The sequence below is a fragment of the Trichosurus vulpecula genome, chromosome 4, assembly GCF_011100635.1.
Source record: "Trichosurus vulpecula isolate mTriVul1 chromosome 4, mTriVul1.pri, whole genome shotgun sequence".
NCBI classification, from domain to species: Eukaryota; Metazoa; Chordata; class Mammalia; order Diprotodontia; family Phalangeridae; genus Trichosurus; species Trichosurus vulpecula.
Window position 1 is genome coordinate 217,802,990 of NC_050576.1, and position 18,481 is coordinate 217,821,470.

Consider the following 18,481-nt stretch of genomic DNA (forward strand, 5'->3'; position numbering starts at 1 on the left):
ACCAGGTGCCCAAATGCCATTTCTCCCTTCACAACATACCTCACATTGCTCAGCTACCATCATCACCTCACCTGACTCACTCAGGCCCTCATCGTCTCTCATCTGGACTACTGCAAGAGCTTCCTATCTGGTCTTCCTCTTCTAAGTTTCTCCCACCTCTGATCCACCCTACACACTACTGCCAACACATTTTTCCTTAAGTGCAGATCTAACCATGTGATTCCTCTACTCAACCAACTCCCATGGCTTCCTATTGCCTCTAGAGTAAAAATATAAAGTCTTTTACTTAGCTTCTAGAGTCTTATACAACATGGCCCTAACCTATCTTTCCAACCTCACTGACCCTCCACCACTCTCCAAGCCAGCCAATCTTTATTTCCTACTCATAGTTCTTCTCTTCCTTTAAAATGCAGCACCATCAGGCACCATCTTCTGCATGAAGCCTTTCCTGATTCCCCAACTGCTACTGCCTTCCCTCCCTACCTTTTATTTAACTAACTTGCATATATTTGTATTTATTCACTTTATGTTTATGATGTGTGGAATGTGTACGTATATACCTGTGTGTGTTTATACTTGTCTTCCTCCATTAGTACATAAGCTCATTGCGTGCAGGAAGTGCTTTATTCTTTGTACTTTGTATCTTGCCTGGCACATAGTAAGCACCTAATAAATACTTGTTGATTGGTTGATAGTAAACACTAAATGTTGACTGACAATACAATTGCATGGATTTGGAAGTAGCTGAATGGCAGGACTTGATGTTCACCAACAACTTGGCAGGTCTCCAGTAGAGTGAATCAGAGATGCCTGCTTGGTCCTGTGCTATTTAACATTTTTAATGACTTGGATAAATCATTAAATGTGCAGATGTTGCAAAGATGAAAGGCAGAATCAGAATCCAAAAGGACTTTGACAGCTAGAGCACTGGGCTGAATCTAATCACCTGAAATCCAATAGAAATAAATGTCTTACATTTTGGTTCAACAAATCAAATTCACAAGTACCAGATGGGGGAGGCATGGTTAGATAGGGGTTTGTCTAAAAAAGCTCTGGAGTTCTTGGTGGGCTGCAAACTCAATGCTGTTAGAAGTGTGATGTGGCAGCCCAAAATGCTAACATGATATCCATAATATCCATTAAGATAGGTACAGTTTCCAGGAAAAGGAGGGGGACAGTTTCTCTGTACTCTGGCCTCCACAGAATATATTTGGAGTACTGTGTTTAATTCTCGATGACACAGTTGTAGATGCACAGTGATAAACGGAAGAGTGTACTGAGGAAGACAAGGATGGTGAACGGCCTTGTGTTCATGTCACTTAAGGATTAGCTAAAGGAATTGTGCATATTTAGGCTGAAGAAGATAAAATTGAGGAGGATATTATCTGTGTTCAAGTATTAAGGTTACATGTAGCAGACAGATTAAACTCGTTATGTTAGACTTGTGGTAAAATAAGGAACAATGGTTGGGAGCTACAAAGTGGCAAATTTCCTAACAATTAGGATTGTCTAAAGGTGGAATGGGTTGCCTTGATAGCTGGTGGGTTCGTCCTCACTAAAAGTCTTCATTCAGAGGCTGAATGACCATTTGTTGAGAACAGCATGGACTAGAAGTCCACTAGAGTTCCTTCCAACTCTGAAATTCTGTGAAATACAACAATAAAAACTTTCCTTCCAAGAAGTTTTGTGCTTTTATTTCTTTTAAATTAGCTGAAATAATCTAAGATAATATTAGCATTTGAAGAACCTTATAGATCATCTTGTTCAAACTCATTTTATAGATAAGAAAGGACCTAGCGCTCAAGAGGTCAAATGACTTGTCCAAGACCATACTAAAGCCACTAAAAGAGCTGGGACTTTGTCCCAGTTCTGACTCCAAGTACAGTAGCTTCCTGGGCAGTAATATACACTCTAATGTAAACTATCTGATTAGTTTTAAACCTGTGCTGAGCATGGGTGAATGAGGCTTTGCTCCAGTATACTGACATAGGTGGTGCTGGGAAGGCCTGCTTCCTGCCCATGGTGTCTGTGTCTCTGCAATTTGCTTTCTGGTCCTCCTTTGGCTAGGGTTTTTAGGCACTCAGGCCCAGGACCCCATATCTATAGCAGTATTGCTGCAATCCTGTGAACACAAGGATTTGACCCTTTTAATAGGCCATTTCCTCTGCTGTTGCCATGTCTCCCTTAATCCAAATTGGTTCAAGTACAAAAATTCCTAGGGGCTCTGGACAGCTTCTATAAGCTTCAGAGGTCAGTTTAGCAGAGAATCTTTACCTCTCCCCAGAGGTGTTACTCTAGTCCAGAGTGACCATGGTAAGGCAAAAATGGTTCTCAACCTGGAGATCTGGAGAATCCTTGGTGAGAGTAGAGATAAGGACAGGTCTAACCTGGGACTAATGGGTTTAGGTCGTCTCTTTAAAGATGTGTGCTTTGCTCCCTCCCCAACTGCTTAGTCTTGGCTCCAAAGACTCTCTACTAAATAAGTCTATCAGATTCTAAGCTTAGATAGTGCTTAGAACAATTTAGGGACTGAATGACTAACTGGCAGTGTAGCAAACAGAAGTGTGGTAAATCCCCTAAGACTAGTTCTATTTTCAGAGGGTGAGAGGGAAAAAAATGGAGATGAGAGGAAAGGGATACAGAAGGGTAGAATGGAAGACTGGATCTTATTCAGACTTTTTCAAATAGGAAGGGAAAAGTGGGGCTGATAGGCATCTTTGCAAGATTCAAGCCGTTATACTACAGGGGCAGGCATTTCCCATTACACCTCTCTCTTTTATAAGACAGATGTAGCCTCCAATTCATTTCTCTTCTCACAGTGCAGATAAGGAAGCTAGCAATGAGGGGCAATAAGAATGGGGCGGTCCAGATTTGTTTTGAGATTTGATGGAGATCATTAATAGAGGCCTGATTGGTGTAATGGAAAGTTAGAGGGAAAATTAAAAAGTTTTCCCCCTCTTTTCATCCTGCTTAACAAAAATAAAATATTACAAAACAAAAACCAAAAATCTCTAAGCTTTCATCACTTTGGAGCAGGCTTGTTAAGAGTGAAGGAAAGAAAAATATAAAACACAGTCTATCTTGGTCCTTTGTACTTTACACAGAGATGTCTCCTTTTGAAGGTGGAACTTGGCTATGTTAACTTTTTTTTATTTAATATATTTAGTTTTCAGCATTGATTTTCACAAAAGTTTAAATTACAAATTTTTTCCCCATTTCTATCCTCCCCTCACTCCAAGAAGGCGTATATTCTGGTTGCCCCATTCCCCAGTCAGCCCTCCCATCTGTAACCCCACTCCCTTCCCATCCCCCTTTCTCTTCTTCTCTTGTAGGGCAAGATAAATTTCTATGCCCCATTGCCTGTGTATCTTATTTCCTAGTTGCATGAAAAAACTTTTTTTTGTTGTTGTTGTTTTTGAACGTCTGTTTTTAAAACTTTGAGTTCCAAATTCTCTCCCCTCTTCCCTTCCCACCCACCCTCCCTAAGAAGGCAAGCAATTCAACATAGGCCACATGCGTATCGTTATGTAAAACCCTTCCAGAATACTCATGTTGTGAAAGATTAACTATGTTTTGCTCCTTCCTAACCTATCCCCCTTTATTGAATTTTCTCCCTTGACCCTGTCCCTTTTCAAAAGTGTTTGTTTTTGATTACCTCCTCCCCCATCTGCCCTCCCTTCTATCATCACCCCTTTTTTATCTTCTTCCTCCTTCTTTCCTGTGGGGTAAGATACCCAATTGAGTGTGTATGGTATTCCCTTCTCAGGTCAAATCCGATGAGAGCAAGATTTACTCATTCCCCCTCACCTGCCCCCTCTTCCCTTCCTACAGAACCACTTTTTCTTGCCACTTTTATTCGAGATAATTTACCCCATTCTATGTCTCCCTTCCTTCCTCTCTCAATATATTCCTCTCTTATCCCTTAAATTGATTTTACTTTTTTAGATATCATCCCTTCATATTCAACTCACCCTGTGCCCTTTGTGTGTATATATATACATATACATATATATATACCTACATATATACATAGACACACACATATGTATATATATGTATACACATACATACATATATATGCACTTTCCTTTCAGCTACCATGATATTGAGGTCTCATGAATCATACACATCATCTTTCTATGTAGGAATGTAAACAAAACAGTTCAACTTTAGTAAGTCCCTTATGATTTCTCTTTCTTGTTTACCTTTTCATGCTTCTCTTGATTCTTGTGTTTGAAAGTCAAATTTTCTATACAGCTCTGGTCTTTTCACTGAGAAAGCTTGAAAGTCCTCTATTTTATTGAAAATCCATATTTTGCCTTGGAGCATGATACTCAGTTTTGCTGGGTAGGTGATTCTAGGTTTTAATCCTAGTTCCATTGACTTCCAGAATATCATATTCCAAGCCCTTCGGTCCCTTAATGTGGAAGCTGCCAGATCCTGTGTTATCCTGATTGTTTTTCCACAATATTCAAATTGTTTCTTTCTGGCTGCTTGCAGTATTTTCTCCTTGACCTGGGAGCTCTCGAATTTGGCGACAATGTTCCTAGGAGTTTTCTTTTTGGGATCTATTTGAGGAGGCGATCTGTGGATTCTTTCAATTTCTATTTTACCCTGTGGCTCTAGAATATCAGGGCAATTCTCCTTGATAATTTCGTGAAAGATGATATCTAGGCTCTTGTTTTGATCATGGCTTTCAGGTAGTCCAATAATTTTTACATTATCTCCCCTGGATCTATTTTCCAGGTCAGTGGTTTTTCCAATGAGATATTTCACATTGTCTTCCACTTTTTCATCCCTTTGGTTCTGTTTTATAATATCTTGATTTCTCATAAAGTCACTAGCTTCCACTTGCTCCAATATCATTTTTAAGGTAGTATTTTCTTCAGTGGTCTTTTGGACCTCCTTTTCCATTTGGCTAATTCTGCCTTTTAAGGCATTCTTCTCCTCATTGGCTTTTTGGAGCTCTTTTGACATTTGAGTTAGTCTATTTTTTAAAGTGATGTTTTCTTCAATATTTTTTTCAGTATTTTTTTGGGTCTCCTTTAGCAAGTCATTGACTTGTTTTTCATGGTTTTCTTGCATCATTCTCATTTCTCATCCCAATTTTTCCTCTACTTCTCTAACTTGCTTTTCCAACTCCTTTTTGAGCTCTTCCATGGCCTGAGACCAGTTCATGTTTTTCTTGGAGGCTTTTGGTGTAGGCTCTTGGACTTTGTTGACTTCTTCAGGCCACATGTTTTGGTCTTCTTTGTCACCAAAGAAGGATTCCAAAGTCTGAGACTGAATCTGGGTGTGTTTTCGCTGCCTGGCCATGTTCCCAGCCAACTTACTTGACTCTTGAGTTTTTCGTCGGGGTATGACTGCTTGTAGAGCAAAGAGTACTTTGTTCCAAGCTTGAGGGGATGTGCAGTTGATTTCAGAGCTATTTCTATACAGCCAGCTCTGCCACACCAGCACTCCTCCTTCCTCAAGAACCACCAACCCGGACCTGACGCAATCTTCAGCAGGCTCTGCACTCTTGCTCTGATCTGCCACTTAATTCCTCCCACCACGTGGGCCTGGGGCTGGAAGTAACTGCAGCTATAGTTCTGTAGCTGCACCTCCCCCGCTGCCCCTGGGGCGGTGGCCAAACTGTGAACTCTGTCCCCGCCCCTCCCCGCAGCTTTTCCCACTAACTTTCTCTGTTGTCTTTGGTATTTGTGGGTTCAGAAGTCTGGTAACCGCCACAGCTCACTCATTCAGGGTGCTAGGGGCTGTCCTGCCTGGCTCCTGGTCTGGTTGGTCCTGCTGCCTCCCACGCTGAGCTCTGCTCCCCTCCACTCTGTGCACAATAGACCTCATCCAGCGACCATCCGGGCTGTCCTGGGCTGGATCCCTGCTTCCCTCTGCTATTTTGTGGGTTCTGCAGTTCTAGAATTTGTTCAGAGCCATTTTTATAGGTTTTTGGAGGGACGTGGTAGGGAGCTCACGCAAGTCCCTGCTTTCCAGCTGCCATATTGGCTCCACCCCTATGTTAACTTTTTTTATGAAATAGAATTGAGTTGACAGTAAAAGAGGTTAAAAGTTGGGACCTAAGTATTAATTTGCCATCACACTCTAACCTTACAAAGAGATGCAATCTCCCAAGGGCAAGGACTCTGTATCCTATGTTTTACCTCCCACTCTGAAGCTCCTAGAATAGAAGAGAAATCATATGGACTCTTAATGAGTAGCTGAGTTTCCCTTTCCCCCTGAAACCAGATACTTAAAACTTTTTACCAATCTCAATCTACCTTGAAGGAAGCAGGCATACTTTCAAAGGATGGGTAACCTGAGCCTCAGAAGGAAGAGCCTTATTCAATTTTATATAGCCAATCATTGGCAGAAGAGAAACTAAAATCCCTGAATCCAAACTCTAGACCACACTTTCCTACGGCCCTAGGTTGATCATTCAAAATGAATAGTAGGCCCCTTCAATTAGGCGTAACTAACAAAGTAGCAAGAATTTAGGCAACAATGACCTCTTTGCGCTCAGACTTCTGGAAGCAATGGTGGAACGGCCTAAGTACTTAGTACTGGGTACAAAATGGGGGGGGGAGGGGAAGGGAGGGGGCATGGTAAAGGGAGATGGGGTAGAGGAGAAGTGGAGGGAAATCATAGAGTGGCAAAGAATAGAAAGTCTGTAGGTAAAAAGCTGATGACTTACTGCAAGGGAAGAAGGAAAAGTTTAGTGAATGGAGATGAGGGTGGGTACGTTATACACAGAAGTATGTTGACAAAGTGAGTTTGGTGAGGTTTTATATACCTGGAACTCTCACCCCTCAATTCCTCCACTTTGGCTGAGATACCTCACAGACCGGAGGTGGAGCACATGGTTCACTTTTGCAGGCCCCAAACCCAGTGCTCCTCTCACTGTCTCTGGCTCCCTAACTCATTCACTGCTCACAGCAGTTCTGGTACTGATGACCCTGACAGTGAGCTGGTACTGCCACCTGGAGGGTGCTTCTCCCAGCAGCAGCCTGCAGGAAAGAAAAGCCCACAGATTTGAACAGAACTCCTATATCAGGGAGAAATAAATCAGGATTTTAACTTGTGTTGGTGCTGCCTTGTGCTATGGCGTAGACTGACTACATCTACGCAGAATCCAACCAATAGATTTTTCCAGGCAGGGTCTTCATGCATTACTTAGAAGTTAGGGAGAATCAGTAAGGGAAAAGAACAGGGATTAAAGGGATTTTTGTGCATTTTGCTTTTAAATGAACAACACATAAATCACATGAAAATCATTATGATAAGCAAATAAACACTAATCCAAGAGCTCAGTCTCTAAGCAATAGCAAACTGAGAGCAAATCACGGTCTATTAAGGTCAGTGAAATGACTAGGAATTTCTACACCCCTGGAAGCAAGATGAAATGTGCCTAGATATGTGTGTACAGTGGGGTCAAACAACGAGGCACGCCCACAGTTAGGGACATGCTATGGGGGATGATTTTGTTGGAAGCCAAATTGCAAAGGACTGAAGTTGTAGAGAAAAGTGAAGGCAAAATTTGTGGACAGCCTTACTAGGAATCTGACTAAGAAAGGGAAGAGAAATACAGGATGATAGCTTGAGGGCGTGGCAAAGTCAAGTGAATTTTTCTTTAAGACCTTGAGTAGGTTTTGTAGGCAGCAGGGAACACACCAGTAGACAGGGAGAGAGTGAAGATTACTGAGGGTGGGGGAATGATAACGGGGGCAATCTATTGGAAGAGACAGGGATCAACAGTCATTAGAGACTGAACTAAAGGAGAGTGGAGGATGATGTGAGATGCGTTTGAGGTGTAAAGGAGGGATCAGGAGGCATTACAAGTCAAATGGCCTCGATTTTCTCTCTTCTTGGTAAAGAATAAGGGAAGGTACTCAGCTGAAAAGCAGGGGAGAGTTGTGGGAGGGTTGGGGAAAGAAGAGAAGTCTTGGAACAGCCTCTTCAGGGCGTCAACAGACAATCAACTAAGGCTTAATAAAAGGATTGCCTTGCTTTACTGAGGGCCCAGCTGAGATTGGGTAACACAAGTTTGTAGCTGATGCAGTTGGTAGGACTCCTTCAGTTCTCCTGAACAGTATTTGAATAGGAGTGGGGGAGATGGGGTTTGGCAAGGCACAAGCAACAATAGAACAAAGGAACAAGGGAGTCAAGAGTGGAGAATCCTGAAGAGTTGAACTGGTTAACTAAGAATTAAAAGAATGGTGAGGACAAAGAATAGGAGGCTACAATAGGGACTTCAGAGTTCTTGATTATGGAATTCTTTTTGAGTGATGGCAACATCAAAAGTAACTGTCCCTGTGGTACAGTGGAAGAAGAGATCACAGGAGCCAAACAGAATGGGAAACGTGAGGGCTGACAAGGTTTAGGGTTTTAGGCTATTCAACATCACCAGGTATGTTGAAGTGCCCTCGTATAAGGACAGAAGTTGGGGTTGTCCTAGGCTCCCTGATATTTTGGTAAAATAAGGAAAGGAGTAGTATAATGGTACAGGAACACCGAGCAAGAATAGAAGGGATAGTAAGTCACTGGTGCTACCTGGATCAGAGGCCATAGCCTGGAAATTTAACCCTTTCATCTCCACAACTTCAGCCCTGGGGGCCCCCCACCGTCTTGATTGGTTATTGTCTCTCTTCACACTTCATTTCACTCCCTACTCCTCAACCACTATCACAGCCACATCACCAGCTGCTTTGACATTTCCCAGGTACTAGTCTGGTTCCCCTTCCCCTCCCCCACCCCTTTCCTCAGCCTCTCCAGTTCTAGAACCATGAGGATTCTTAGATCTATTTGTCCAGCCCTCATTTCTCTCCTGGCTTCTAGTTTCAAAGCTCTGATTACTGGACATCTTTAAACTGGATGTATCCTAGATACCTTAAACTCAACAAATCTAAAAACTGAACTCATATTTCTCCTTCACCTAACCTTCCCTTCTTCACAACTCTGCCACCATCCTCCCAGTCACCCCATCTTACAACCTAGGTGCCATCCTCTACTCTTCACTCTCTTCCCCCATATCTAATCAGTTGTTTCTACCTTCTCAATATCTCTCATACACACCCTTTTCTCTCCTCTGACCCTGCCACCATCCCTGTAGGTTCTCACTATCTCATACCTGTACTACTGCAATAGCCTGCTGGTTGGTCTCCTTGATTCCAGTTCATTTTCCACTAAACTGTCAAACTGATCTTCCTAAAGATCGGGCCTAACCATGTCACCCCCTTATTTAATAAAATCCAGTGACTTTCTATTACCTCCAAGATCAAATGTGAAATTGTTTAAAGCTCTTCATAACCTGGCCCTTTTCTGCCTTCCTCCTGGCCATTGCCAGTCATCCTGACTTTTGTCTTGCCACTGGACTTCAGTGACCCTGGAAGAAAGAGTGAAGCTGATGACTTTGTGAAGCTCTGACTCACTTAAATCCGATTCATGCACAAGTCGAGTCATGACCCCATGATGTCACTAGCCCTCTTCAAAAATGAAGTCCAAACAACAACAATATCTTATTCTCTTCTGTGTATTCTGATTCAATGAGACTGGCCTCCTTTCTGTTCATCAAACATGTCACTCCAGCTCTGGACTCCATACCTTTCCAATGGCTGCCCTCCATGCCTAGAAGTGTCTCCCTCCTGGCTTCCTGCAAAGCTCTGCAAGAAGCGTTTTCTGATCCCCCTTAATGCTAATGCCTTACTTCTGAGATTATCTCCAGTTTTTCCTGTACATATTGCGTTTGTACATAGTTGTTTGTATGGTTTTCCCCATTAGACTGTGAGCTCCTTGAGAACAGACTGTCTTTTGCCTTTCTTCATATCCCCAGGGTTTAGCACAATACCTGACATATTTTGTTGTTGTTTGATCATTTCAGTCATGTCCAACTTTTTGTGACCCCATTGGGGTTTTCTTGGCAAAGACAATGAATGGTTTGCCATTTCCTTCTTTAGTTCATTTTTACAGAGGAAACTGAGGCGAATAAGGTTAAGTGATGTGCCCAGGGTCACACAGCTAGTAAGTATCTATGGCCAGATTTGAACTCATGAAGATGAGTCTTCCTGGCTCCAAGCCTGCACTCTATCCACTGTGCTATCTACTGCCCATGTGTGGCACACAGAAGATACTTAATAAATGCTTCTTGAAATCAGTTCTGCTCTTGTTCCTGAAAGGGGTTTGTCTCCTATGACCCCACTTGCTATCCTGGTAACTTTTGGGGTACCCCTCCTAGCCACCACTCCCTTACAAAGCTCCTCAAGGATAAGGATAGGTCCCTGCCCAAGTTCCACTTAATGGCTAATGGCTCAGAGTGAATGTCAATAGTAACTGACTCTCTTTTCACCAAGAACCCAGAGGGTCTTCCCCTCCCAGCTTGATTTTTTTATTCTTTTTTTCTAATTAAAGGGGCCATGCCTTGACTCACTTCTTAAAGAGGCCTATTCAATGAATGGGTGTTACCTCACTCAAAGTGAGAACCTAAAAAGGCCTTAACCTAAAAGGGCCAGGGTCTCCCATTGCATCCTGGGTCATCTCCAGTCATCCTGGTAAATATCAGGTCACTGGACCCAGATGGCTCTGGAGTAGAAAGTGAGGCTGGTGACCCTGCACAGCCCTCCCTCACTCAAATCAAAGTCAACTGGAAGTCATGTTATCATTTCCCTGATGCCATGGTCCTCTTGGAGAATGAAGGACAAACACACAAAAAATCTTTGCTTTTGTATTTTTATCCCTAGCAGGCTTAGCAAAGTACAAGTGCTTAACAAATGCTTTTGCATTCATTCATTAACTCATTCCTTCATTCATGTATGCAAGGGGTAAAAGCACAAGTAGGGCCTGGAATCTCCCTCTCTAGCCCTTGAAATCATAGGTCAGACTTAAAGACAAGGACTTGTCTCAGTCCTGCTACCAGCTCTATAGTGAGTTTAGGAACTGTTAAGTTTTTTTTTCCCCTTGGCACACACATCCTAGTCCTGCGAATCCAGGTGCTGGCCTTGTTCTGTGGCTTCAACAATTCAATTCCATTAAATAAACACTGAATCTCCTGCCCCTCCCTCTCTCCCTTAGTCATTGCCTCCTTCTGGCTCCTGCTCACCTGACGAATGGGCTCTGGGATCCGGTACCTGCAGCAGGCTTGGATCAGGCGGACTGCGGCTCCCAGACTCACCTTGTGACCCACAGAGACATACAGAGGCTTGCTGCTTTTGCTATGGCTCTTCAAGGCCTGGGAAACAGAAGGAGAGATTGGGCTACTAGAAAGAAAAGGGATACTCTCTCTGAGGTAAAGACTCAGCCTGTACCTTCTTTCCTCCTGCCTAGCAAGGATTACCAGCAACAAAGATCCAAGGGCTTTGTGCCAATCCCACTATCTGGAGGATTTGAAAATGGATTCTTGGTGGCGCACGAAACAGTAGAGAGAGGGCATAACAAGACTGGTTCTCAGTAGAGGCATGCTGGCTCCTAGCTCCTGAGCTGTCTTCACTGGCAAAGATTCTATGACAATCTCTGTGTGGTTTTGGAAGAGGTCAGTTGTACAGAGGACCCTCATAACAATACATAAACAGAGGATATATATGAAAACTTCTAGTTGATTTAATAGATATCACTCTGTGGGCAAGGACTGGTTTCTGGAAAGAGGAGTGAATGTGGGAATGGTGTTAGGTTCATGGAGGAGAGTAAAAAAAAAAAGACTTTCCAGTTCTCCTAATTCAGAATTGCCTAAAATATCCAAAGCTTCCTTCACCAGTCTGTCTTTTATGGTTTCCCTACTTGGCCATGTGGCTCTCTGATTTAAGAGGCTTCAATCCCAGATGTTATCTCAGAGAAAGCTTGGGTAGGAAGGAGGCACCCCAATTGACTCACCATTCCCAAGATGGTACCTGAGTCAGACAACAGAGGAAAGGTGTCTCCTCCCATCTTTAGGTGCTGGATCTGGAAAACAAGGATATGAAATTTTGTGGACAATTACTTGGTTGAAGTAGGTTGAAAGTGGGTTAAACTGGGGAAAGGGAGGTAATGATATAAATAGGGAGAAATAAAGGGTAAAGAATTACTTAGGATAGTAGAAAAAGTTTTTCAACCATTAAAATTACTCCTGGGCAAGGAGAGATAGCACCTCACATAGTCCTGGTCAAAATATTCTGATCCAGAGTCTCTTCATTCAACAGAAACTATTCTCTCTGAAGTTATTAATGATTCCTCAACTACCAAGTCCAATAGGGTTTTTTCTCAGTCCTTTCTTGGCCTTTCTGCAGCATCAGACACTGTTGACCAAGGGATACCCTCTCTTCCTCTGGGTCACTGTGAAATTTATTCTTTTGTTTTCCTCCTACCTGGCTGAATATCCCTCAATCTCCTTGGCTGGATTATCATCCATATGACATCCCTAACTGTGGATGTACCCCAAGACTCTGTTCTGTCCTCTCTTGTCTCCCTACATTCTCTTACTTGGTGAACTCCTCAGCTCCCATGCATTTAATTATGTCTCTATATGTAAATGACTCACAGATTCAAGCCCAACCTCCCTCCTGAGTTTTGGTCCTGCATCACCAGCTTCCCATTAAACATTTCAAACTGGATGTCCTAGAGATGTCTCAAGTATGGCATATACAAAACAGAACTCATAATCTTTCCCCCACCGCTCTTCTGAACTTCTCTATTTCTATCAAGGGCACCACCAGCCATCCTTCCAGTCATCTCAGTCACAGCCTTAGGGTCATCCTTGCTCTTCCCTCTTCCTCACCCTATCGTCTATCATTCAGTTGCCAAACCTTGTCATTTCCGTCTCCACAACCCCTCTTGCTCACTCACATGGCCATGACCCTCATCCAGGCTTTCATCATCTTTCCCCCAGGCTTTTACAGTGTCCTCCTTGTTATTGTCTCTCCCCTCTCCAATCCATCCTTGACACAACTGCCAAGGGGTTTTTCCTAAAGTTCAGGTCTGACCGTGTCACTCTCCTACTTAATAAATTTCAAATTTGAATTTGAATGGAGCCTTGGGTTCAAATCCCAGGCCTACCACTTACTTGTTTTCTGACCTTGGGGAAGTCATTTAACTTCTCTAGATCTGTTTCATTATCTATAGAATAAGGAAGCTATACTAAAGACCCCTCTTCAGTCTCCTCAAACTCCAAATATATGATCCTAATGCACTCCCTCCCCTCAAAATACATATATTATGTACATTCTGCATATATAAAATATATAGTCTCTTCCAAAAGAATGCAAGCTCCTTGGAGGCAGGGACTATTTCATTTTTGTCTCTATCACCAAGACATAGTAGAGCACCTAGCACACAGTGGGTTCTTAATAAAAGTTCATTGATTGATTAAGAGCCAGGATTTTTAAAGACATATTTCAGAGTTCAGAATAGGGACAGGATTTCAGAGAGCCCTAAACTAAGCCCAGGGGAGGTGAAGATGGGAAATATCCCTGCTCCTGTCTCTATGAGCCATGAGCCACTTCACAGGAAAACACAGGTCAGGAAACAGGATCATTCACTGCTAGCACACTGGCATCTCCTTGGGAAACTACACAGGAAGAGCACTGGCTTGAGTCAGCTGATCCAGGTTCTACGCCCAGCTCTGCCACAAACTAGCCTGGCTGATTGACCTTGGACAAGTTCATCTCTCTGGGCCTGGACTCGATGATTTCTAAAGTCCCTTCCAGTTGTAACATTCTATGATTTTAAGAGTTGCAGAGAACAGCAGAGAAAACAGCAGACAAACACTGAGATAGCAGAAACCAGGAATTCCCCAGTCTGTAACACTATGCAATCTTTATGCAGTATCTCCAGCTCCTACTTTAGAATCTCAGATGGCACCATTCTGACTTACCTCATCATCCTAACACATCCCTGGTTCTTACCTTTTCTTTGTGTAGGTCATTATTCTTCAGCCCATCTACCTGGAGGAGTTTTTTGGCCACTCCAACGCAAGGCAGATCTGTAAGGACACCAATGTGACAGGCCACTCCAAACCCTAGCAAATGAGACAAAGAAAAGAGCCATGAGGCAAGGTTGGCAAATGAGAGCAGTAAACAAATTAGCTGAGATGGGAAAAGATGGTCCAATAGTCAAAGACAAATCCAAGACACCGAAGAATTTTATTGAGAAAGCAGAACTGAGAGAGGTAAATAGAAACTTAACTAATTAGGACTAGGGAAGTAGTAGTCCTGAATACTATTTTAAGCTCTGCCTGACTGTCCAAGCGACCTTTGGCACATTCACACCAAGGGTAAAGAAGATCAATACTAAGTTGATTGTTGAGGATGGAGGCTACAGAAAGACACAAAAGAAAGGGACAGAAGAGGAAGAACAACAAACACATGTTGAGGGTTTTCTGGTATCTAGATATGGTCTCATAATCGGCCACTTCCACAACATTTTTGTTAGAATCCTAGAAGCCCTCCATTTCCTCTGCTAAATTTGCCACACCAATTCTCACTGCAAAGAAAATCCTACTATCTACTTTTTCTGTTCTTGCTCCTGGACTGCAAGTATTACTAAAGAAAATCACGAAACCAGAATGAATGGTTTATTATAAATTTATACTAGCATCAAGTGGACTTTAACTTCTTGATGACCCTAATTCATTTCTAGCTGGCCCCCTGTAGAATTCCCCATACCAGATGTTACAAACTTTTCAAACTATTCTCAAACCACCATCTTTTGTCCCCAACGCTCTTTTCAAATAAATTTTATTCTTACTTCGTTGAGAAGACTGTGGTCATCTGATATGAGTTTCTTCAATTTTCCTCCTCAGTACCCCAACAGTTCACTCCATCTTTTATCAACTGTCTCTTTAACCATTAAGACTTAAAGGAACAATCAGCTAACCACCTAGGCTCTTTCCATTTTTTTCTGGGCTGTTCTAACTCCATCAATTATCACCTCTCATTAACAACTCCAATCTCTCTTTCTATAGAGGCCATATCTTTCTCATGAACTTGTTCACGTTTCGCCTGTCCTGGAGGCTTCCGGTTTATCAATGTCTTTCCAAAGTGCTCACAACTGAACAAAACATCCCAGATGTGATCTGACCGAAGCAAAGAACAGAAGCATCACCGCTTTAATCCTGAATATATATTAACTTTTTTGACTGCTATATGGGGTGCTAGGCCTAGAGTCAGTAAGACCTGAGTTTAAATACAACCTCAGACACTTACTAGCTACGTGACCTTGGGCAAATTATCTGACCTGTTTTCCTCAGTTTTTGTTGTTCAGTCATTTCAGTCATGTCTGATTCCTCGTGACCCCATTTGGGGTTTTCTTGGCAAAGATAATAGAGTAGTTTGCTATTTCCTTCTCCAGCTCATGTGACAAATGAAAAAAATGAGGAAAACAGGGTTAAGTGACTTGCTCCCTAGGAAGCTAGTGTGTGAAGCCAGATTTGAACTCACGAAGATGAGTCTTCCTGATTCCAAGCCTGGCACTCTATCCACTTGGCCACCCAGCTGCCCCTTCTCCTTAGTTTACTCAATTGTAAAATGAAGACAATGATAGCACCTACCTCCCAGGGTTTTTGTGATGGTCAAATGAGTTAATATTTGTAAAATGCAAGCTGCTATATAGTAGATAATCAATCCTTCCTTCTTTCCTCCCTTCCTGTCTCTCTCCCTCTCTTTCTTCTTTCCTTGCACGTCACATTCGTCACCCATAGTGATTTTGCAGGCTCTTCTTTTCCAGCTCTCTCCTATCTACTAGGTCTTTCTGAACTGTCTTAAAAATTTCTCAGATTTACACCATTCTTTCAAAACCTTCATTCGATCCTGCCATCCCTCAAAATATTGACCTATATCTTCTTCCCTTTTGTAAAAAAAAAAAAATTGAGATCTTTCGTTTTTACACTGCTTCTTTCCCAATGTCTCCCTCCTCCCCACATCTAGAAAACAATCCCTATTACAAAGAATAAAAACGAGGGAAATAGCAGCTGAGCAAAACCAATAAAGTCCAAAAGTATATGCAATATTCCAACATCCATAGTTCACCTCTGAAAAGGGATTTCTTCCCATTTGCTGACCAACTCCTAGAAAAGCGTTACTTATATTCACTGCTCCTACTTCTTTACCCCCCACTCAGCCCCGTGCATTCTCGCTTCTGATTCCACCACAAAACTGAAACCGTTTCCTCCAAGATCTAAACTCCTAAATCCAAGGGCTTTTTTCCCAGTCCTCATCCTCCCTAACTTTTCTTCAGCTTTGGATACTGCTGACCACCTCATTCTGGGCACTCTCTCCCCGCTCAGATTCCATTACACCATCCTCTCCTGTTTCTCCTTCAACCTGTCTGACAAATGCTTTTCAGTCCTTTTTTTGCTGAATTATCTTCTCCTGCTCGTTCTTTCTTTCTTCCTTCCTTTCTTCCCTCCCTCCCTCCCTCCTTCCTTCCTTTTTCCTGTATTCTTCCTTTCCAAAGAAAACTACTTCACTTGGGCTGAGCTGAACACAATCACAATTATGGAAACAGGGAGGGATCTTCCCAAGAATTTAGAGGAGTATCAGTAAAATAATAAGACTACATAAGTGAATAGAAAACAAAGTATCCTGAGAAGGTTTCTTTGTCTCTAATTATCTTGACCAACGCCAAGGCGACAGCCTTGAAGCTGGCTTCTTAAATTAAATATATTTGTTTAACATATTTAGTTTTCAGCATTGATTTTCACAAGAGTTTGAATTACAAATTTTCTCCCCATTTCTACCCTCCCCGCCCACTCCAAGATGGCATATATTCTGGTTGCCCTGTTCCCCAGTCAGCCCTCCCCTCTGTCACCCCACTCCCCTCCCATCCCCTTTTCCCTTCCTTTCTTGTAGGGCAAGATAAATTTCTACGCCCTATTGCCTGTGTAGCTTATTTTCTAGTTGCATGCAAAAACTTTTTTTTTGTTATTGAACATCTGTTTTTAAAACTTTGAGTTCCAAATTCTCTCCCCTCTTCCCTTCCCACCCACCCTCCCTAAGAAGTCAAGCAATTCAACATAGGCCACATGTGTATCATTATGTATAATAACCCTTCCACAATACTCATGTTGTGAAAAACTAACTATATTTTGCTCCTTCCCAACCCATCCCTTGACCCTGTCCCCTTTTGAAAGTGTTTGTTTTTGATTACCTCCACCCCCATCTGCCCTCCCCTCCATCATCCCCCCCTTTTTTATCTTCTTCTCTCTTCTTTCCTGTGGGGTAAGATACCCAATTGGGTATGTATGGTATTCCCTCCTCAGGCCAAATCTGATGACAGCAAGGTTCACTCATTCCCCCCTCACCTGCCCTCTCCCCTCCTCCGACAGAACTGCTTCCTCTTGCGACCTTTACGCGAGATAATCCACCCCATTCTATCTCTCCCTATCTCCCTCTCTCAGTATGTTCCTCTCTCATCCCTTAATTTGATTTTATTTCTTTTAGATATCTTCCCTTCATCTTCAACTCACCCTGTGTCCTTTCTCTCTCTCTCTCTCTCTCTCTCTCTCTCTCTCTCTCTCTATATATATATATATATATATATATATATATATATATACATATATATATATACACACACACACATAGATATATACATGCATACACATTCACTTATATATATATATATATACATAAACATATATATATGCATATTCCCTTCAGCTACCCTAATACTGAGGTCTCATGAATTATACATGTCATCTTTCCATGTAGGAATGTAAACAAAACAGTTCAACTTTAGTAAGTCTCTTGCAATTTCTTTTTCTTGTTCTTTTTCTTGATTACCTTTTCATGCTTCTCTTGATTCTTGTGTTTGAAAGTCAAATTTTCTATTCAGTTCTGGTCTTTTCACTGAGAAAGCTTGAAAGTCCTCTATTTTATTGAAAATGCATATTTTGCCTTGGAGCATGATACTCAGTTTTGCTGGGTAGGTGATTCTTGGTTTTAATCCTAGCTCCATTGACCTCTGGAATATCGTATTCCAAGCCCTTCGATATCTTAATGTAGAAGCTGCCAGATCTTGGATTATTCTGATTGTGTTTCCACAATACTCAAATTGTTTCTTTCTGGCTGCTTGCAGTATTTTCTCCTTGATCTGGGAGCTCTGGAAGTTGGCAACAATATTTCTAGGAGATTTCTTTTTGGGATCTATTTGAGGAGGCAATCGATGGATTCTTTCAATTTCTATTTTGCCCTGTGGCTCTAGAATATCAGGGCAGTTCTCCTTGATAATTTCTTGAAAGATGATATCTAGGCTCTTTTTTTTTTGATCATGGCTTTCAGGTAGTCCAATAATTTTTAAATTATCTCTCCTGGATCTATTTTCCAGGTCAGTGGTTTTTCCAATGAGATATTTCACATTGTCTTCCATTTTTTCATTCCTTTGGTTCTGTTTTATAATATCTTGATTTCTCATAAAGTCACTAGCTTCCACTTGCTCTAATCTCATTTTTAAAGTAGTATTTTCTTCAGTGGTCCGTTGGACCTCGTTTTCCATTTGGCTAATTCTGCCTTTCAAGGCATTCTTCTCC

The 18,481-nt window shown here is 42.1% G+C and overlaps 1 protein-coding gene across 2 annotated transcripts in view; it reads right to left on the reverse strand.

The window, feature by feature from the left end:
• ENDOV (endonuclease V) overlaps positions 1-18,481 on the reverse strand; it is a 71,050-nt gene that overhangs the window by 29,625 nt on the left and 22,944 nt on the right. For both annotated transcript variants that reach the window (XM_036756910.1, XM_036756909.1), the window contains exons 5-7: positions 13,860-13,972; positions 11,854-11,922; positions 11,087-11,215 (exon numbers count right to left, since the gene is read on the reverse strand). In XM_036756910.1, coding sequence (XP_036612805.1) covers positions 11,087-11,215; positions 11,854-11,922; positions 13,860-13,972 — 311 coding nt within the window. The remainder of the gene's footprint in view (positions 1-11,086; positions 11,216-11,853; positions 11,923-13,859; positions 13,973-18,481) is intronic.